The sequence below is a fragment of the Strigops habroptila genome, chromosome 1 (genome assembly GCF_004027225.2).
Source record: "Strigops habroptila isolate Jane chromosome 1, bStrHab1.2.pri, whole genome shotgun sequence".
Lineage (NCBI taxonomy): Eukaryota > Metazoa > Chordata > Aves > Psittaciformes > Psittacidae > Strigops > Strigops habroptila.
Window position 1 is genome coordinate 1,234,725 of NC_044277.2, and position 21,976 is coordinate 1,256,700.

General features: G+C 50.1%; 1 protein-coding gene across 2 annotated transcripts in view; it reads left to right on the forward strand.

Moving 5' to 3' along the window:
- ZC3H3 (zinc finger CCCH-type containing 3) overlaps window positions 1-21,976 on the forward strand; it is a 151,394-nt gene that overhangs the window by 87,342 nt on the left and 42,076 nt on the right. Inside the window, exons 5-6 of one of the 2 annotated variants that reach the window (XM_030481027.1) lie at window positions 8,015-8,208; window positions 21,615-21,699. In XM_030481027.1, the coding sequence (XP_030336887.1) occupies window positions 8,015-8,208; window positions 21,615-21,699 (279 nt within the window). The remainder of the gene's footprint in view (window positions 1-8,014; window positions 8,209-21,614; window positions 21,700-21,976) is intronic. The other variant, XM_030481036.1, reaches the window with a different exon arrangement.

A 21,976-nucleotide genomic window follows, 5' to 3' on the forward strand; every position in this document is an offset into this window, starting at 1 on the left:
CCCTTCCAACCCAAATCATTCTATGATTATTGTACGTGTTTTGGAAAGTGTGAAGAAAGGGGTGCACAGAAATAGGGGGAGCGATGAAATGGGAGGGAGTAGCCAGCAGAGCAGGAGACCTCAGCCAAAACCTGCTTAGTCCCCACCTGAACAGAAGAGTCCACTGAGTTATTGAAGCAGACACAGTCTTGGCCAGAAGCACCACGTAGAAATCCCTGTTACAGTAGGAAAGCAAGAACCACAAGAAGATGAGTGATTGAGACCACAGCAGCTGTTTGCTTTCAGGAATGATGATGGAACATTAATTACAGGCAGAAGGAGCATCCTGCTGAGAGGAGCATTGTCCTCTTGGCAGCTCAGCAAAGATGTGTTTAACTGATGGAGAACCTTCTTACGGGTGAGGCTGGTGTGATGGGGGTGTGGAAAGCACGGAGGAAAAGCCATGTTGGAGCCTGGTTGTGGGTCTGGAAGGTTTATAGCAAGAAGAGATGAGATGGGTGGTGTAACACCTCTCACAGGTTACGTATAATATGGAGGGACAGCCAGTAGCTGCAATAGAGGGGCAGGATCCCCTCCCTGAGCTGCTGCTCACGCTCTGGGGGTGCAGCCCAGCAGACGGGGGGGTTCTGGGCTCTAGTGAACACTGAAACCTGGTCATGGGAAGCTTCTTATCCACTAACAGGTCCATGTCTGACTTATACTGGGGACCCCAGAGCTCTCTAGACACTTCAGTGTTCTCCAGATTGCCCTCTGGATGCTCCAGCTCCAACTGGAGTGTCCTTTCATGCTCTGAAAGGGCCTAATCCATCCCTGCCCTCACCTCCTGGCCACACCAGTCCTTCAGTGCAGGCAGATGCTTTCCTCCATTCTCCGTGCATGGCACATGGAGCTGGTTTTGCAGCCAGGCTCTTCATCTCTCTACAGGAAGGAATGGGGTTGGAAACAATAGCAGTGATTTAGCAAACAGGAGTGATTTTGGGCAGAGGGAAGAGCTCTCTAACACTGCTGTAAGCTCCTTGAGGTGCTAACTGTATCTCCTCTGTGTTTTGTAAGGTCTTGGCATGGTACAAGTGCTTTCCCTGGTATATGGGTTCACCCTTCTCAATCGAGTCCATAAGCCCAACACTGCAGGGCTGCCAAGTGCAGGATGAATCCTTCACAGGGACTTTGCTTGGAAGCAAGCAGGAAATGCAAGGGAATGCCAGTGTGGAGCTGAAATGCTTTCAAAGTGAAATGGAAATAAATCCTGTGGGAGGAGATAATGATACACTAGAGGGAAGGGATGGAACCAGAGGGACCTTCAGAGGCTGGGGGAGTGGGACCATGTGAACCTCATGAAGCTCGACAAGGCCAAGTGCAGAAGGTCCATGGTCTCATATGTTTTACTTTCTGATTTCAACTCTTAATATCACAGTTAACTGAATTATTTGAATAATCCAAATCAGGTTCTTTAAATAAATCAGGTCTTATTTGAGATTTGACCTTTTCTAAGAAGAAGGCAATAATGTTGATATAAATTCCAGAAATCAATCATTTTAATCAAATTACTTGCTTTTTTTCCCTGTGGATTTGGGGTCCTCAAGCAGTTTGTGGGTGGAGATAGAGATGTTGCAGGAGATTGGAGCAGCTTCCAAGGGGAACTGGTGCAGCAGCTTGGAAAGTTGCTTGGTTTGAGGAGCACTTTTAAGCCTAAATCCTGTGTTTTGTTCTGCTGCATGATAAGAACAAGGATATTGTGATATTTATTACATTATTTTTACTATTATTCCCGAATCAGGGCTTTGATCACCACCTGAAAGGCTTTGGGTGGACAAGTTCTCTCCTGCCTCGCGCCTCCCTGTTGCTATCCGCAACCATTGCCCCGATTCTGATCCGCTCTTTCCTCAGGAATCAAATGCCAGCATGCAAATGTGATTTCTTACTATGTAAGGATTACTTCCAGGAAAAATAAGCTAAGCCTAAAGAAGATATCCAATAGGAAAAGAAAGCCATCCTTGTAAGAGCTGCTTGTATTGCCGTCAGCGGCAAGAAATCCTCTCCGTTTCAGTTGGCTGAAACGCCGTTGGGATGCTCTTGCTCTGCTCTGGGGTTGGGTTTGATTTATATACATCAGATACTCCATATATTTCAAATATAGAATCATAGAATAGGTTGGAAGGGACCTTCATATGTAGGTGAGTTTATGCAGGTGTTTGTGGGGGCTTTTTGGATAAGGTGGTCTCATGTGTTGAGCAACCTGATCTAGTGGAAGGTGTCCTTGCTTGCGGCAGGGAGTTGGAACTAGATGAGCTTTAAGGCCCATTCCAACCCAAACCATTCCATGGTTCTGTGATGATGCACACTGGTGTCAAATCTGAGCATCTCCTACAGTTCTTCCTGCACACTGGGACAAGTCATCCTTGTTGCTAACACTCACTGTCCACATTGACTTGGAAATCTCCCTCTTCTTTGCTTTTTATAGATCAATTTAAGAGGGTCTGTATTTTGGTGGCATCGCTTGCTGAGTCCTGGCTGAAGTTTTGGTGGTTTTCTTCCATTCTGAGCAGCTTTGCTGTGGTTGGAGGCAAGGAAGGCACATTGAGCTGGGCATTAACTGACCACTGACTCCACGTTGTCTTGCTTGTCCTTCTTGGTTCAGTTTTCGCTTTGGCTTTATCAGTCTGTTGGAAGAAACGTTTCCATTTCCCAAATGACGTGAAGTTGGTCAAGCAGAGAAAACTGGAGGAAATAAAACCCAGTGTGGCAGCAGGACCAGGGCAGTGATTGTCCCCCTGTGCTGGGCGCCGGTGAGGCTGCACCTCGAATCCTGGGTTCAGTTCTGGGCCCTTCACTACAAGAGAGACATTGAGGTGCTGGAGCGGGGCCAGAGAAGGGCAATGGAGGTGGTGAAGGGTCTGGAGCACAAGTGTGATGGGGAACGGCTGAGGGACCTGGGGGGGTTTAGTCTGGAGAAGAGAAGGCTCAGGGGGGACCTTCTCGCTCTCTGCAACTGCCTGACAGGAGGATGGAGCCAGGAGGGGGCTGGTCTCTGCTCCCAAGGAACAAGGGATGGGCCAAGAGGAAACGGCCTCAAGCTGCACCAGGGCAGGTTTAGATGGAGCTGAGGAACAATTCCTTCCCCAGAGGGTGCTCAGGCATTGGAACAGGCTGCCCAGGGCAGGGCTGGAGTCACTGGCCCTGGAAGTGTATAACAGACGTGTAGCCAAGGCCTCAGTGCCATGGGTTAGTGGTGGCCTTGGCAGTGCTGGTGTAAAGGTTGGACTTAAGGTTGATCTTAAAGGTCTTTTCCACCCTGAACGATTCTATGACTCTGTGAAAGACACAGCAACTCGATGTTTAATCATGGGCAAGAGAGTAAGGAAAATCAGACTTGATCAACACAAACACGTACGAAACACCAGCATGAAATGGCCAGACTCACTGAGAGCAACCCAAAGTTGCTGCTGCTTCGAGGGATGAAAGGGAAGAGCCCAGATCTCAACCTACAGCGTTTTATCACCCCAGGCCCTCCCTCTGTGCTGTTTATAGCACAAGCTCCTGTGATGCTCCCATCGCGCTCGGCCCCGCGTTGGCTCCGGAGCTCCTCCAGCCACAACGCTGGGTTTAAACATTTTTATAGCGTTCCTCTACCCCCCTTTTCATTAAAACTTTGTCTTCCTCTGTCCACCCAGGGGGGGAGGGTGGGGAAAAGACAACCCTCAACCTTGTGTAGTCAAGGTTATGGTGATAAATTCTGTAGCATTGTCACTTCTATTCGGAGTAAATTGGCTGGCCGCTTTCGGGCTGAAGGGAAGATAATTTGCTGTAGTATTTCAAATGGATTAGAAATGGATTTGAAGGGAAAGTTCATGCCTCCCATTACAAAGGCTAGAAAGAAGACTATCTTAAGGCACTATTCACACTCTGGCCTTCATTATCCACGCTTAATACCTTTCCTATTTTCCAACATTAATGAAATTTCCTGCCGGAGCGGGGCTTCTGGATGGACGGGAGGACTCTTTAGATCCACGGGCTTGTGCGGCAGAAAGGGAATTACAAGCCCCTCATGTCGAGGGGCTGGTGTATTCTTCAGGGCCTTGGCCTGGCTATTATCTCATTAATTTTAGCCTCTTTTTCTCAATACAGTTCATTTCCAAAGGCTGTCCTTTCCATTAGGGTAAGCATTCAACAGAGAGCAGTGACACCACCGCCGATGAAAAGCCACTACGAGTTCGGAGCAGTTCCTTGCGCTCCATTAGAGTCATCCTTCCCTTCATCCCCATGCTGGTGGCTTTTCCCTATGGACACTGTGTTGGATGTCACTATTGGGGTGGGGACACACAGACCCATGGTTGTGCTGGGGCTGTGCAGGAGTTTGGGAGCAACAACTTGGCTTAAGAGGAAGATGGAGGTTTCCTACAGGTGAAGGTTGGGCAATTAGGTTTCCCTCCTTCTCTTCTGTATGGGTTCCACTGTGGTTTTGTGATATAAAACATATTTTACCTTCAATTTTAAATATCTTACAGAATCAGAATCATAGAAGAGTTTGGGTTGAAGGGACCTTCTGTTCCAACCCTTCTGCAATGAGCAGGTTCATCTTCCACTAGATCAGGTTGCCCAGAACCTGATGTGAGTTCATGTTCCACTGTGATTTTGTGATATAAAGCATATTTTACCTTCAATTTGGAATATCTTATAGAATCACAGAATAGTTTGGGTTGGAAGGGACCTTCAAAGGTCATCTGTTCCAACCCTTCTGCAATAAGCAGGTTCATCTTCTACTGGATCAGTACCACATTCAGTCTGGCCTTGAATGTCTCCAGAGATGGGGCATCCACCACCTCTCTGGTCAACCTGTGCCGGGTTAAAGGTGAATAAATCCAAATCCAAATAATGAAGCCCCCTTAGGAGGTGTTTTAAGGTGGGCTGTTGGGTCCTTCACACCCCTCAGAGGATATAACCCCCATTGATGCTGACCTTTTAGGTAGGAGGGTTTCCAGTTGAGAAGCTGGACTGGTGCAGAGCCTCTGTGGAGGATGAGGGGTGCTGTGGAAACCCCTGCTTGGACACTTCCACAACCCAGAAGGTGGAAATGGAGATGATCAAGCTGAGCCCTTGGTTGAGTCTTCAATCCAGTGTCACTTGGGGCTTTGGAAACCTGAGTAGATGTTCTGCAGAAGCCACTTAGATGGTCATTTATCTATCTCAAGAACGCAATGACTACATACTGGAGGAGGTTCAGCCTCACTCCCTTTGTGGGATGACATGCTTTTTGATGCTTTCCACCAAAATCCTTGAAAAATCCCAACGGGAACATCCCTAACAGGCAATACAGCACTTGTGATCCCTTACATGTGGGGCTTGACCCCTACTAAGGACTGCCAGAGAGCGTGCTGCTGCGCACATCGCTGCTGCTCTCCTCTTACACTGCCTTTTCCTTTCTAATATCACTTTATAAAGGGCTAAAATGTTTTCTACTCCGTAGCTGTTGCTATTTGCTCAGCAGTTGCTACCTGCTTGCTCCCTGCTCACATCCCAGGGGTCAGATGCCACCAGGTAATAACTCTTGATAAATGGTGACTCTCGAACAAGGAGCGCCGGAGTGTGCAGCCACTTCAGTGCCTTGAGGGAGTGCAGCAAAGCAAGGAAATAAATAGCCTGAGGATTTGAGGGATTCATCCAGCTGGGTTATAAACTGGTGCTTAAACCGGTGCTGGTTGGGATCAGCAGCATGAGCAGTCCCTGGGGCTGTGCACGACTTGGGATTGGTTGGATTTTTATGGAATCAGAGAACCACAGAATGGTTTGTGTTGGAAAGGATCTTAAAGCTCACCCAGTTCCAACCCCTGCCATGGGCAGGGACACCTTCCACTAGAGCAGGTTGCTCCAAGCCCCTGTGTCCAACGTGGCCTTGAACACTGCCAGGGATGGGGCAGCCACAGCTTCTCTGGGCACCCTGTGCCAGCGCCTCAGCACCCTCACAGGGAAGAGCTTCTGCCTCAGAGCTCATCTCAGTCTCCCCTCTGGCAGGTTAAAGCCATTCCCCTTGGCCTGTCCCTACAGGCCCTTGTCCAAAGCCCCTCTCCAGGTTTCCTGTAGCCCCTTTAGGCACTGGAGCTGCTCTAAGGCCTCCCCTTCAGGAGCCTTCTCTTCTCCAGGCTGCCCCAGCCCAGCTCTCTCAGCCTGGCTCCAGAGCAGAGCTGCTCCAGCCCTCGCAGCAGCTCCGGGGCCTCCTCTGGCCTCGCTCCAGCAGCTCCACGTCCCTCTTGTGCTGTTGCCCCAGAGCTGGATCAGGACTGCAGGGGGGGTCTCCCCAGAGCGCAGTAGAGGGGGAGAATCCCCTCCCTTGACCTGCTGGCCATTAGCTACTTGATACCATTTTTATTCCCTGCATTATGGCCATAAGACCTTTCTCAGGTCCTGCAGCCAATGCTGGTTACATCCTTGGACTTGCAGAAGTTTGCTGTGACCTGCTGGGTGCTCCATGGACAGCCCTAATGTCCCTCTGCCATCAGTACCTTCCCACAGCGATGCCACCACTACAGCTCTTTACAAGTAACCTGGTTTTGTAACAATTAGGACTTGATGCTCCTCTCCAGAGCAGTTCCTGAGGCCCAAACCAGGGGGATACTGGAAGCTGGGCAACATCCATATCCAACCCCATCCCCTCCTCCCAAACCAGGCAGCAATTCAAGCTCGGTAGCCAGTGGCAACAGCCCGATGAAATGAGGAGCCTGTCAAGCTCAGCATTAAGAAATGTAACTATTCCATTTTCCAGTTCTCCTTTTTTTTTTCTCCCCTTTTGCAGCACATGTTCATTTACAGGGAATGCTCTCCAGGGTTTGCATTCTGCTGATAGGATAGTGGGATCTTCATTTACAGATAGGCTGCGGTAATGCGGGGTTTATGTACGTTCTGCTAATAGCATTATGAGCCTTAGTTTGGGCTAATACAAAATTAGAGCTCTCATTTGCATAAACAAATTACTGTTTGGATTAGCCCTAAATGAGGGAGACGACTGATAGTGGAGATGTGATTTTGGCTGTTTGGGTAACGGCGTGTGGATGGAATGAGCTGCTTGGCTCCGCGCGGCTTGGCAGGGAGGTGGGATGGTGCAGAGGTACCAGGTCATGAACCAGGGCAGGTTTTGGTGGCAGATCATAGAATCAACCAGGTTGGAAAAGACCTTTAAGAGCATCAAGTCCATCCGTTGTCCAGCAGTGCCAAGGCCACCACTAACCCATGGCACTGAGGGTCTCAACTACACGGGGTGTGAACACTTGCAGGGCCGGTGACTCCAGCCCTGCCCTGGGCAGCCTGTTCCAATGCCTGAGCACCCTCTGGGGAAGGAATTGTTCCTCAGCTCCATCTAAACCTGCCCTGGTGCAGCTTGAGGCCGTTTCCTCTTGTCCCATCCCTTGTTCCTTGGGAGCAGAGACCAGCCCCCTCCTGGCTCCATCCTCCTGTCAGGTAGATGAGCCCCTTTGGGACACATTTTCCCTAGGGTGTCACTTCAGAGCTTCCTGATCCTTCAGAATAACCTTATGGACAGCACTAACTGGATCACTGATCCCGACCCATTGCTGTCCCACTGCCTCATACAGGGTTTGTGGATGTAGTGGAGAGATGGGGAGGTGGCTTTATCCTGCCCAAGGGGAGACTGAGATGAGCTCTTAGGCAGAAGCTCTTCCCTGTGAGGGTGCTGAGGCGCTGGCACAGGGTGCCCAGAGAAGCTGTGGCTGCCCCATCCCTGGCAGTGTTCAAGGCCAGGTTGGACACAGGGGCTTGGAGCAACCTGCTCTAGTGGAAGGTGTCCCTGCGCGTGGCAGGGGTTGGAACTGGAGGAGCTTTAAAGTCCCTTCCAACCCAAACCAATCTATGCAGTCATTGGGAATCAGAGCTTCTGCTGTCTTCAGCAAGAGCATCCCTGCTTCCTTCCTGCATCACCTCCATCCTCAGGCAGCTGATGGTTTGCTCATGAAGCCACAATATCTTCCCTAGTTTGGGCTTACCTTGACTTTACCTTTTCTTGCAGATCCCCGCTATCAATCCAAGCACGCCCATCACCTCAAGGAGGCAAGTCCCAGCACATGCAGCAGAGATGGAGGAGCAAAGGCTACCGCTGCATCGGCGGCGTGATGTACCGAGTGTCAGCCAATAAGCTCTCCAAGACATCCAGCACCCCTGGCCGGGGCAGGGACCTGAGCACCAAGAGCCCTGCTAGAGCAGGTGAGCAGCAAAGGTTTGTCCCTGTCTGTGTCCAAAATCCATTGATGTTCATTGTTGAGCTTGGATTTTAGCTGCTTATTCCCACCCCGTGTGTTGCGACTCATCCTCTGGCCTCACAGGAGCTCAGATGCAGAGGTGATGGGCATCCTATTGGTGCCAAAGCACATCCCTGAACTCTTCTTGCTTTACAGTAGCTCTGAAGGGAAAATAACATAGAAGAGATGAAAGATTAAAGGAAATTGAGGTTTTTCTTAACTGAGGCTTAGTTAAGAGATGCACCATTAAACGTGTTTCTAGTTTTAACCTGAGCAAAGGCTCCAAACGGCACCACAAGGTTAAACCTATTTGAGATGCTCGACAAATTATGTTCAATATTGACCTAAGAAAAACTGGGAGGATCATTTTGCAGCTGACTGTGAACAGGCATTCCAACACAGTTACTGCCTTTACATTTAGCTTCAATTCAATTCTTCTTTCAGCTCCTTTTGTACTTGATGCCTCAAGTGTGGCTCTGAGGCAAGAGCAGGTTTTTAACTGTGCTTATGGCATTTCTTTTGTGTTTCTACTTGGGGTCAAATCTTTTTGCTCCTGAACTGCTTTATTGACAAGTTTTGGGGACAGTTAAGCTGGGAAAGGCAAAGCTGAGGGGTTTGTGTTGTTGTTTTTCTTTGCTGAAAGGATGAAGAGTGCAGAGATAAGTCTGATCATGGATGATGCTCTAAATGAGGCAATTTAATGCTAAAGGTTTTCAATGTACGGTGGGAAAGACAATGAAGAGAGGCAATAATAGTGTTGTTGAAACCACCTGCAGAGTGTTACGGGACATTCTGGGTAGTTTTAAACCCACAAAGAACAGGATTAGGAAGGGAAAGAGCTTTGTGCAGGCACAAAATTCCCATCAGAACTGAGCGGCTCTGGGAAGTTTGAAAAGCAGGAGGAAAACCAGGAGCAAACAGCAACATCTGAATGAAGAGTGAAATAAAGGGTTCTCTTCGCCAGGTACTGGAATGATAGGACAAAGGATGATGGGTTCAAACTGCAACAGGGAAGATTTAGGGTAGATATAAGGAGGAAGCTCTTCTCTGTGAGGGTGCTGAGACGCTGGCACAGGGTGCCCAGAGAAGCTGTGGCTGCCCCATCCCTGGCAGTGTTCAAGGCCAGGTTGGACACAGGGGCTTGGAGCAACCTGCTCTAGTGGAAGGTGTCCCTGCCCATGGCAGGGGGTTGGAACTGGATGAGCTTTAAGATCCTTTCCAACCCAAACCATTCCATGATTCTAAATAACTCCCCCCCGATGCCCACATGCAATTTGTAGGTGGTGCTGGAGAGAAAACGGCAGGAGAGGGACATGCAGGGAGGATAAATCCTTCCTACACATTGTTGCATGCAGGGAAGAGGGCAGAGATGTAGCTTAAACCATGAATTAGCTGCCCCAGCCACCCGGGGATGGATGAAGACACCAGCAGATGATGGCAGAGATGAGGATGCTGCGGTGGCCGAGGGGGCGCGGAGCTGATGGAGCATCACTTTCAGGTAATCACCCTTCTGAGAGCATTTAAGGGATGCTCAGCAGCAGTTGGGGGACAGTTTGCTGGTGTTTTTGCAACTCAGCTCTGCTCAGGACAGATTTTCAGTGCCTGACTAACCTGCAGCATCCTCCTCACTGCTGGCTCTGCAGATAGGTACGTGCATGGTCATGAGTGTGCATCCATATGGCTTGTTTCGATGTCTGTGACCCTACCTGCGGGCTGTTAAATCCTTGGCTTTGGCGCTGTGTTTGGAGGAGGATGGGCAAGGATCAGCCTTTGGAAGCATGGAAAATAAGGCCATAAAGTAAGTTCAGGGGTTTGTAGACCAAGGAAATCCTAATATCAGCAGTGCTGGACTTGTTCAAGAGCTTTCCGAATGGCAGTGGGAATTTCCAAAGTGTCTGAATCAGGATAATCAGCTCCACAAACCCAACTTGAAGGGGATTCTGCCATAAGCACCATCCCCAGGCACTGAAGCTGTCACCAAAGGCAGCAAACATCTTGCTGGAGTGCAAGAAAGGGGGTGAAACCCCCAAGATGTGGACAGGGGAGATGTTAGATGGAGCAGGTCTGGTTTTGGGGCAGGTTTCAGGACAGAGTTGGACCACTGGGAAGAGTCCAGGAGAGAAGTGATGGCTGGAAGGGTGGAAGACCTGGGTCTGTGCAATCTAAAGAGGAGGAGATGGAGGGGCTTCAAGTCCCCAAGGTCATGAAGAGCTGCTAAGCAGAGGAAGGATGTCTTCTCCATGGCCAGGTGGAGCAGCCAAAACCCAAAGGGCTTAAACTGTTGCAGGAAGGGTTCATAGAATCATGGAATGGCTTGGGTTGGAAGGGACCTTAAAGATCATCTAGTCCAATGTGGCAGGGACACCTTCCACTAGAGCGGGTTGCTCAAAGTCCCGTCCATCCCGGCCTTGAACATGGCCAGGAATGGAGCATTTACAGCTTCCATGGGCAGCCTGTTCTAGTTTGTCACCACTCTCACAGGGAAGAATTTCTTCCTTATATCCAACCTAAATCTCCCCTGTTTCAGTTTGAACCCATCACCCCTTGTCCCATCACTCCAGTCCCTGATGAAGGTCCCTCCCCAGCATCCTTGTAGCTCCCTTCAGACCCTGGAAGCTGCTCTGAGGTCTCCACGCAGCTTCTCTTCTCCAGGCTCAACAGCCCCAATGTTCTCAGCCTGGCTCCATAGTTCCATTTTGCTGTATTCTCCTTCCCCTGCCACGCAGCACTTTGGGTTTGTAACCACGAAGCCCAACTAGCTGGTGTGTGTCAGTATTTTCATGTCATCTTTCAACTCTTGCCATAACTCATCCTCCTTCACAAGGATGGAGTCAACAGATGCCGCTGTCTCTTGCTTCGTGATAACTGGGGCTGGTCTATCAACTCTAGCCATAACTCATCCTCCTTCCCAAGGATGGATTCCACAGATATCACTGTCTCTTGCTTTATGATAACTGGGGCTGGCAGGGTGGAAGATTTGTGTGTGCTCATCAGGTCTGAACCTTCACACGTTTACTCAACTCTCTGTGTTTGCAACACTTGACAAAGTTTATCTAAAGACCAAAACAAGCTTTTCCTTTCCCTTCCAGTGCCAGACACTGTGTTTTGGGGGAGCAGAGAGATGGGAAATGCTTCTGACAGTTTAATAGCTTGGAGTTGCCTTACAGTGGGTTATAATTCTGCTCTTTGCCTGAATTTATTGGGTCAGTGTTTTGTCTCTTCGTGGCCTGACTACAATAAGAAATGTGATGCTGGTTGTGCCTGATCCATCAAATGCAGCTGATCTATCCACGCATCCATCCTGTTGCTCTGTCCCCATCAAGTGCTTTACTGATGGATGCTGGTGGGGAGTTAAAACTTGGTTTTAGGGATGCACCTCCTGCAGCCCTGTGCTCTGTCAGAGTCAATTGGAGTCAATCAGAGGCAATCCTGGGGCTTCCAGGAGCGATAAAGGAACTCATCCATCTCCCGTCGCAAGGAGAAGAGCAGGAGTTTTGCCACGGGTCATCCTCAACCCACTTCATTACTGGTTGCGTGGAGGACACCTGGCTGGGGACAGGGAAGGCATCATTGCAGGTGCAGGAGAAGCTTCTGAAGCTGTTTTTGGCATAAAGAAGTTCCCTGAAGAGGTTTGTGGTGAACAATGTGGCTGCCCCATCCCTGACAGTGTTCAAGGCCGGGTTGGACACAGGGGCTTGGAGCAACCTGCTCTAGTGAAAAGTGTCCCTGCCCATGGCAGGGGGTTGGAAGTGGATGAACTTTAAGGTCCTTTCCAAGCCAAACCATTCCATGATTCTGTAACTCAGCATTTGAGCAAGGATGGAAAAGGCTCAGAAGAAAACATGTAGCTCCAAACACGGAGCTCAAAAACCTGCTCCTCATCCCTGCCCAGGATGAAGATGCAGAATCAACATGGAAAAGCTCTTTCCCTTTAGGATAACCAGTATTTCAGCAATAATATATTTCTCACTTATTAAGAGATAGGTGTGGAAAGCATTTGATACGCTGCAATTAATTAAGCAGGAGGAATAAATGGGTTTCTCCACTCACAATGAGCATTTCCCTCATTTCTTGCTACAGCTGCTAAGACGCGATTCAGGCACTTGAGGAATTGCCCTGAAATTGGGGAAGGAAGCAAAAGGTCCTGGCAGTGTAGTGTTTGACAAGGAAATTCCAAAGGGAAACTAAAAAAGCACAGCCCTGTGCAAGATTGAAAGCAGCAGAAACCAAATTAAGGGTTGATATTGGCCAGGAAAAGAGCCCTGACCCCAGTCTAGGCACGAGCCACCACCTCTGCAGTGGGAGGTATTGCACCCCCTGAGCTGGGGCTGGCTCCAGGGGTGTTTTGCCAGTGTCCGGGCTGATCTCCAGGGCCAAATCCTCTCCTGCACAACTTCCTCATCTTCCACTGAGGTTTTACCTGCTGGGAAACACTCAGGAGCCCCATTGGGATGAAAGGCTGGTGGCTTTGGGGACACTGGTGTGGCTGGGCTTCACCCGCTGGAGGGGTGCTAGGGACTGGAGCGATAGGACAAGGGGTGATGATCTTAAGGTCCTTTCCAAACCAAACCATTCTATGGTTCTATGATGCTCATGGGGGGCAGCCAGCCCTTGAAGCAGCGTGATTTTGTTTATTGGTGGCTTTCAGTTTTAATCCATGACCAACAGATCCAGAAGCCTTGGAGATCCCCATGGCTGCTGAGCTCCTGAAGGTGGAGGTTTAAGACAAGATTTAAGTTCTCCTGAGCTGCTGATGCTCCCAATACAGCCACAGCAGTGGCTCTGGTGGCAGAAGAGCATATTATTTCTAAGCATGTGGTTGAGTTCAACCTTCCAGGGCTGGGGGTCTTTGCCTGCGTCCAAACGCACTCCCTGCCTCCATCCTGCTGCATGACATCCCCTCCTGCCTCAGTTTCCCCACTCTGCTGTAACAGCATCATAGGGCACAGGTAGGGGAGTGAAGATGTGAGCTCCTCCACTGCATCATGCTGAAGATGGATGACTGATGCTTATGGAGCATGTCCAGAGGAGGCCACGAGGATGAGCAGGGGCTGGAGCAGCTCCCATATGGAGCCAGGCTGAGAACATTGGGGCTGTTGAGCCTGGAGAAGAGAAGCTGCGTGGAGACCTCAGAGCAGCTTCCAGGGTCTGAAGGGGGCTACAAGGATGCTGGGGAGGGACCTTCATCAGGGACTGGAGCGATAGGACAAGGGGTGATGGGTTCAAACTGAAACAGGGAAGTTCAGGTTAGATATGAGGCAGAAGTTCTTCCCTGTGAGGGTGCTGAGGCGCTGGCACAGGGTGCCCAGAGAAGCTGTGGCTGCCCCATCCCTGGCAGTGTTCAAGGCCAGGTTGGACACAGGGGCTTGGAGCAACCTGCTCTAGTGGAAGGTGTCCCTGCCCATGGCAGGGGTTGGAGCTGGATGAGCTTTAAGGTCCCTTCCAACCCGAACCATTCCAGGATTCTGATTTCAAACGCAGTGGGAGAGCTCCACACTGGGCGAAAGGAGGAGGAGCATCACTGTGGCACAGGGAAATGCACTCTCAGCTCCTTGTTTACCAACTCATTTTAGAAGTGCTGAGCGCCACAGAAATGCACTTTCCACTTTGCAAGGATGATGAAGTGCTCAGCACCAGCGCTGGCTCCCCACGGCCGAGGGCTTGTGTGAACCATGCTCCCTCCTCTGAGCTCTCGGCTTCTTTAAAAGGAAAGGAGAGGTTTAAGACTGGAACGTTTCCATCACCCAGCCTCTGCTTGGTGGCACTTTTAATGTGCACAACGTCTTTAATGTAGGTGTTCAAGCAGGAATTGGGGAGTAAAACACCTTGAATGCGTTGGGATCAAGTGGTGGAGGGTTAAGCAAGAAGTTGGTGGAGGAGAAGCAAACTCAAGGTGTGAGAACATTGGAACTGGAGTGTTGCATTCCTCAGGTTTCAGCTGGTTTTGGTGTTGCTCGTGCTCGGGTCCGCTTGTGCTCAGCCCCTGTGAGCTGAATTCCTTGGCTTTGGGATTGCTCAGTCCCTTACCCCTTTTGAGATTAATCCCTTGACCTCTTTTGAGCTCAGTCTTTGGGATTGCTCAATCCCTGGACCCCTTCAATCTTAATCCCTTGCCTTTAGGATTATTCAATCCCTTACCCCCTTTTGAGCTCAGTCCCTTGGTTTCGGGATTGCTGTGTCCCTTGGCCCCTTCAATCTCAATCCCTTGCCTCTGGGATTACTGAGTCTCTTACCCCTTTTGAGCTCAATTCCATGGCCCCTTCAATCTCAGTGCCTTGTCTCTGAGATTGCAGAATCCCTTGGTCTCTTCAAGATCAATCCATTGCTTTTGGGATTCCTCAATCCATTGCCCATTTTGAGCTCAATCCCTTGGCTTCTTCAGGCTCAGTCCCTTGTCTTTGGGATTGCTCAATCCCTTACCCCTTTTGAGCTCAATCTCTTGACCCCTTTTGAGCTCAATCCTTGGTTTTGGGATTACTCAATCCTTTGGCCCCTTTTGAGCTCAATCTCTTGGGTTTGGGATTGCTCAATCCCTCAAACCCTTCATGCTCAATCCCATGGCTTTGGGGTTGCTCAGTCATTTACTCTTCTTGATCTCAATCCTTTGGCCCCTTTCGGCTCAATCCTTTGTCTTTGGGGTTGCTGAATCCCTCAAACCCTTCAATCTCAATCCCTTCCCCTCTTGAGGGGAATCCTTTGGCTCGTTTGAGCTCAATCCCTTGGCTTTAGGATTGCAGAATCCCTTACCCCTTCTGAGCTCAGTTCCACGGCCTCTTCGATCTCAGTGCCTTGGTTTTGGGATTGCTGAATCCTTTGGCCCCTTCAATCTCAATCCCTTGTCTTTGGGATTGCTGAATCCTTTGGCCCCTTCAATCTCATCCCTTGTCTTTGGGATTACTCAACCTCTACCCCCTTTAGAGCTCAATCCCTTGCTTTTGGGATCGCTCAATCCCTTGGTCCCTTTTGAGCTCAATCCTTCCACTCTGGAATTGTAGGCACCTATGGGAGGGACCTGATCTCCTTGAGGAGCACCACTGGATCCAGCACTGGTGTAGACCAGAGCTTGCAGAGCTCAAGAGATGCTCCACAGCAGCCACTCCAGGCTCCTTGCAAGCATCTGCTCATACAACATTGAACCCAGAACATGAAGAACATGCTTCATTAATCGATGTTGCTTCACTATGGGTTCAAACTGAAACAGGGAAGTTCAGGTTGGATATAAGGAGGAAGTTCTTTACTGTGAGGGTGCTGAGGTGCTGGCACAGGGTGCCCAGAGAAGTGGTGAATGCTCCATCCCTGACAGTGTTCAAGGCCAGGTTGAACAGAGCCTTGGGTGGCATGATCAAGTGTGAGGTGTCCCTGCCCATGGCAGGGGGTTGGAACTGGATGATCTTAAGGTCCTTTCCGACCCAAACCATTCCATGATTCTATGATTAAACCACTCGTGACTGCCTGACCCAGGGCCATGCGTGTTCCTGTTCGGAGCTGGGATGGGATCAGGCAGGAAAGCACGAAAAGCTCCACTTGTTCAGTGACAGCTCATCCCTTCTTTTGCCGTTAACTTCCAGAGAGTGAGGGCTTCTGCTGTCCGGTGAGTGAAATAAATCGCCCTCAGGAGCTGCTGGTGCTGATCATCTGAAACACTGGAACCCACTGAAATGAAGAGTAATTAAAGAAATAAATTTCCCTGAGCTGTGCCAGCCTCCAAAGGTTTGGTTCAGCAAGAAAGGGAAGAGGGAGCCTCACAAAATGAATCGCTCGGCTCTTCGCCGAAGTAGGCTGCGTGTGCCACAGAGCAAAGCAGGGGTATAAGGGGACCTATTAAAGGAGCTGTTGGTTAAAGGAAGGCTTTTCCTATGTGGCAGGTCATGTTGAAGCAGGAGGAGCAGAAGAGACTTTGGCTAATGGCAAAATCCCTTCCCTTGAGGAGTGAATCATAACAGGAAGGTGGGATGACCCTGTTATGGTCGTCCCCAAGTCAGAGCACTGGCTGGTGGAGCTGATCACTGACCGCAGTCACAAACCCCTGGTTGTTTCCCTCCTTGTGTAAGAATTCCATATATTATCCTTGATTTGGGACATTTGAACCAGGTGGGCTTGGTGCTGGATGGAATTCTGATGGTGCTCTTACAGTTGGGGTTGTTCAGCCTGGAGAAGAGAAAGCTCCTTAAGGGGAGACCTTAGAGCAGCTCCAGTGCCTAAAGGGGCTCCAGGAAACATGGAGAGGGGCTTTGGACAAGGGCCTGTAGGGACAGGCCAAGGGGAATGGCTTTAACCTGCCAGAGGGGAGATTGAGATGAGCTCTGAGGCAGAAGCTCTTCCCTGTGAGGGTGCTGAGGCGCTGGCACAGGGTGCCCAGAGAAGCTGTGGCTGCCCCATCCCTGGCAGTGTTCAAGGCCAGGTTGGACACAGGGGCTTGGAGCAACCTGCTCTAGTGGAAGGTGTCCCTGCCCATGGCAGGGGGTTGGAACTGGAGGAGCTTTAAGGTCCCTTCAACCTAAACCATTCCATGATTCTATGATCCCTTGGTCCCAGCTCACCCCTTATCTGCAACTTCTTCCTTGTTTTAGGTTATTTCAGTTTTCTACAGCTTTTTCACCATATAAAATATAAATTACTGGATAAGATGTGCAAACAGAGCTTTCCACATGATGAGCCCCTGGTCCTTGAGCTGTGCCCTAGGAGCAATAAAGTCCTTCCTAAATAATTAAGCAGGTAATAATTAACCACGTTCCCTCTGTGCAATATTTACAGCCTGGTTTTAACGCAGAGGAAAAATTCAAGCATCCTTTTTGGTGAGTTTTTTGTTGCAGCACAAGCCCTTGGGCAAAGTGAGGCTGAGAAGGGGCTGTTGGAGCTGGATGGAAGAATCCCACTCTGTGTATGGACATGCTGGAAAGCTCCAAGTGTTGCTCCAGAGCACGGTTCCCAGGCTTCCAAGGGAAATCTCTGCCAAACTTTCCCTGGAGGAGAAGGACCAGGATTCAAGAGATGGACCCTTTGAGCCTTGAGCTGTGCTTTGTGGTTATGGGGGTTTGGGAAAGGTCCTTATTAACATATGGCTGTTAGTTTTAAGCATTTTTATGGTTGTGGACCCTTTGATAGGGATAAATTGTGCCTCTTTCCTCTTTTCCATCCAAAGGCAATCCCAGGCACAGCTACAGATTGGGCAGAGAAGTGATTCAGAGCAGCCTGAGGAGAAGGACTTGGGGGTGTTGAGTGAGGGGAAGCTCCCCATGACCCGGCTTCAGTGTGTGCTTGAGCTCAGAACCCCCCCGTGTGCTGGGCTGCACCCCCAGAGCGTGAGCAGCAGCTCAGGGAGGGGATCCTGCCCCTCTGCTGCGGGAAGGGGAGACCTTAGAGCAGCTCCAGTGCCTAAAGGGGCTGCAGGAAACCTGGAGAGGGGCTTTGGACAAGGGATGGAGGGACAGGCCAAGGGGAATGGCTTCAATCTGCCCGAGGGGAGACTGAGATGAGCTCTGAGGCAGAAGCTCTTCCCTGTGAGGGTGCTGAGGTGCTGGCACAGGGTGCCCAGAGAAGCTGTGGCTGCCCCATCCCTGGCAGTGTTCAAGGCCAGGTTGGACACAGGGGCTTGGAGCAACCTGCTCTAGTGGAAGGTGTCCCTGCCCGGGGCAGGGGGTTGGAACTGGAGGAGCTTTAAGTTCCTTTCCAATCCAAAGCATTCCATGATTCTATGCTTCTCTAAAAGCTGGAATTTCAAGCGAGACACACACGCTGCGGGAAGCACCGTGGGACCGCTTGGCTGTGGATTCCTTTAGAGGAGCAGGAAAGAAAGGAGTCAGGCTGTAGCCCCCGCTATTAATCATAGCTGTAATCATGCATTTAATGAACATGACAGCTCCTGCTCCCTCCGGAGAGACGCGTCGAGTCTCACGCCTGGGGTTTAGGTACAGCCATCACTTCTCACCGCTCGCACTTGAGAACACGCCGAGCCGCCGGAGCAGCCAGCGTCAGGTTGGGATGATGCATTAAGAGAAACAAGCCCGTTTGCACGGGCTGTGTATTTCCTTACAGATGATACGCTTCAAACTGACTTAAATCATTAAGAAAGGGGGGAAAAAAACAGGAGGAAAAACCACCTGTCCCTTAGGCAGGGTATAAAATATCCAGCCTGACGCTGCCGTGCTGGGTGTAATCACTTCAAAAGCCCTTAATGTGCACTTCTTGATGCTCTCCCCAGCAGCTTTTAGTTTTCCCTGCTTTTTTTTCCCCCTCTCCCTGTTGTTCCTGCTGCCTGGGAGTGTGCACAGGGGAGGAACTTGCCGTGCTACTTATTTACATCTCTGCAGCGAGGGACTTCTGTAGCATAGAGGAAGATATGGGACGTGCGAGATGCTCTCCTGATCCGACAGCATCGCTGCATCCTGATGCTCGACCCCATTGGAGAGCAACTGGGGAGGCAAACTGGACAGATTTGGGTCTGGCATCTGTCCTGCAAAGTAAAATCATGTCTGGACCAATGGAGACTCCCAGAATCAAGCCCTTTGGGCATCATTTTGGCTTCTTGTTTAATCTAGTCCAGCCTTCGGCAAATTTCAGCTCCTTAGTTTTTAATTCAACCCTTATCCAGTTCCGTGGTGTGTTGCTCAGCCCCAGTTTCACACCACGTGAATTGCTTTGATCGTATAGATACTGTATTATCTGAATCATCACTGCCTGGAAAATATCAGATGCTTTGTATTTAGTAGTTCAAAGCTCTTGGTAGCAGCTCTAAGTGGGCATCCCAAGTTGGTACCCACTCTAAATATCCAAACTTGGGCTCTCCTTCAAGATCTGAGCCATCAAACTGCATCTCTCCCATCTCCTCTCTCGCTGCTTGGATGCTCACAGAGCCCTGCTTGTATTGAAACTGATTTTTACACAATACAAAAGCTTCTAAAAATACTCCTCCATAAATCCCAATCGACAGCACAAGGTTTAATTACGGAGCTTCTTATCCAGCAGCGTGAGGCAGGCGCTGGGTTGTCTCCTCCTGGGCAAATATTGAGGTGGTTTTCTAATGGTTCAGAGAGGATTTGCATGCGGGGTGAGCAATTAAGAGGTGGATGAAGGGTTTCTTTGCCAGCTGCCAGCCTCATGCTTTGCCAGAGACCTGGTCGGCAACGCTGGACGGATGCATCCAACCTGGATTCTGCTGTGGATGGGACCGGCTCTCGGGTGGTTAAACTGCCTCCAGGCTGTGAGTTAATTCACAGCAAGAGGTGTAATAGGAGATGAGCATCACTTGTGCATGTGTAATAACATGACTTCTTGCCAGAAGATAAAATCTGGGTAAAAGCCACCCCAAACATCGTGCTGTGGATGTATTTTTGCTATTTATAACCTCAAAACCAGTGGCGTGATGCTGTTGCAACCTTTATTTCTTTACTTATCTATTTATTCCTGTAGTGATTTCCCCTTTCTGGCCAAGATGTGCTTGTCAGGCTGCTTTAACTGAAAGGATGGCACACAAACAGGGAGTGTGTCTGTCCCCAAGAGCCTGCTTTTATGCCCAGGTATTAAATATTTAGAGACACTGTCTGCTGCCCTGGGGAGCAGCTCCTGGTATAGCCCGTCCTGCTGAGCTTGCTTTAAGGAGCATTAAACATAGCAGCAGAGGGCAGAGGGATGCTCTATCCCTGCCCTAATGGTTGCACTTTAATTTGGGTCTTTCTCCCTACATCATAGAAACATAGAATGGGTTGGGTTGGAAGGAACCTTAAAGCTCATCTAGTTCTGACCACGGGCAGGGACACCTTCCACTAGAGCAGGTTGCTCCAAGCCCCTGTGTCCATCCTGGCCTTGAACACTGCCAGGGATGGGGCAGCCACAGCTTCCTTGGTTCGGTTGGGTGATCAACCTTGCTCAAGCGCACTGGCCTCAACCCACATCCTCACTAAGAGATGCTCAACAGCATCTTCGGAGTAACCCAACATTGATGTGCATTTATTTTAGCACTGAAAAGATGCTCTTACATAGAATCATAGAATCACAGAATGGTTTGGGTTGGAAAGGACCTGAAGATCATCCAGTTCCAACCCCCTGCCATGGGCAGGGACACCTCACACTAGACCATGTCACCCAAGGTTCTGTCCAACCTGACCTTGAACACTGCCAGGGATGGAGCATTCACAACTTTACCAAAGAACTTACCACTTCTTTACAGCAAAGAAGCCCTGAAATGAGGGGGAAGCTGAAAGCAAGACATGCAAAATACCCCTCGGCAGCGCCTCAGACGCCCGGTTAATACTCAACACGCTCACATCAAGCTCGAGCGAGCTTGCGGCAAGCTTCAACGCGCTTACCAGTGAGTTACACAGAGTTTACTCCGTGCCTCTGATCGACAGGCGTGTGCCACCCGCTCCCGCATCGCCGCTGCTTTGAGTAGCAGAGGGAACAGATGGGGCTTTGCCGCCGGCGGCAGCCCGAGTGACAGCTCGCGCGTGGGGAGAGCGCGCTGCCGCTCGATCAAATTCCACTCATTCACTTCCCAACACGCCCGGGCTGGCAGGTGAGTGACTGAGCCACCTGGAAAACCGGGAATCAGCCTTTTGTTTCCAGCTCAGTCTTTCCTGCGCCGCTCGAGGACGGTTTAATTACGTGAGTGCATGTATCCGACACAGCGACTGGGTTTCCCCAGCCAAGCCAAGCCAAGCGTGGAAGTGATAGCACAAGCGTGGGGGTTGTCCAGAGCGGGGGTTTTGGCATGTTTGGGTGCTGAGGGGAAAGGTCCCTGCTGTGTTTGGAGCTGGGAAGGAGCCTTTTTGCTGTGGTTGCTCTGGAGGTGCCAGTGATGTGGTCCATAAAGAGCATCCTCACCCATGAGGGCTCTGGGAGCTTCTTGCTTTGGGTGAAGGAGCTGGGTCATAGTATCATTTAATAGTTTGGGTTGGAAAGGACCTTTGAAGGTCATCTAGTCCAACGCTGCTGCAATGAGGAGGGACATGTTCAACTAGATCATGTTGCTCACAGCCTCATCCAACCTGACCTTGAATGTCTCCAGGGATGGGGCACCTACCACCTCTCTGGGCAACCTGTCCCAGTGTCTCACCACCCTCACCATAAAGAGTTTCTTCCTTATATCCAACCTAAATCTCCCTTCTTTTAGTTTAAAAGCATTACCCCTTGTCCTGTTGCTCCAGACCATACTCAAATGTCTGTCCCAACTTTCTTATCAGCTCCTTTTAAGTATTGAAAGGCCACAAGGTCTCCGCAGAGCTTTCTGTTCTCCAGACTGAACAACCCCAACTCTCAGCCATTCCTCATAGCAGAGGTGTTCCATCCCTGTTATGTTTGTGGACCTAAAACACTGAGAACTGCATGAAACGTATTGATTCTGAGCAAATGATCTCTGTTTTCTTCTGCTTGCAGCAGCGAGGTTGCAGTGTACACCCAGTCCTGGCTTCTATCCATCCAGCTGCCTGAACAGATCAGCCACGAGCCGATACATCGCCAGGTCTGTGCTTGTGGGGAGGAACAACGTGCTCCCCCTCCTAATGCTGCCTGTGATTTGTGCTTGGGAGGGTGTCAGAAGCTTGAGATGCTGCTATTTCAGTGGCTGTTTGTTCACTGGAGCTCTGTTTCCCCAGCCCCTGCTATGAGGTGGTTGTAAGCTCAGCAGAAAGCCATGGTTTCTGCTTGGGAAGGGTTGGAAAGGTGATTAATGGGGAGCAACACCTTCCTGTGAGCAAAGAATGCAAATCCTGCTTAGAAAGTGCCTTTTTAAATCAACC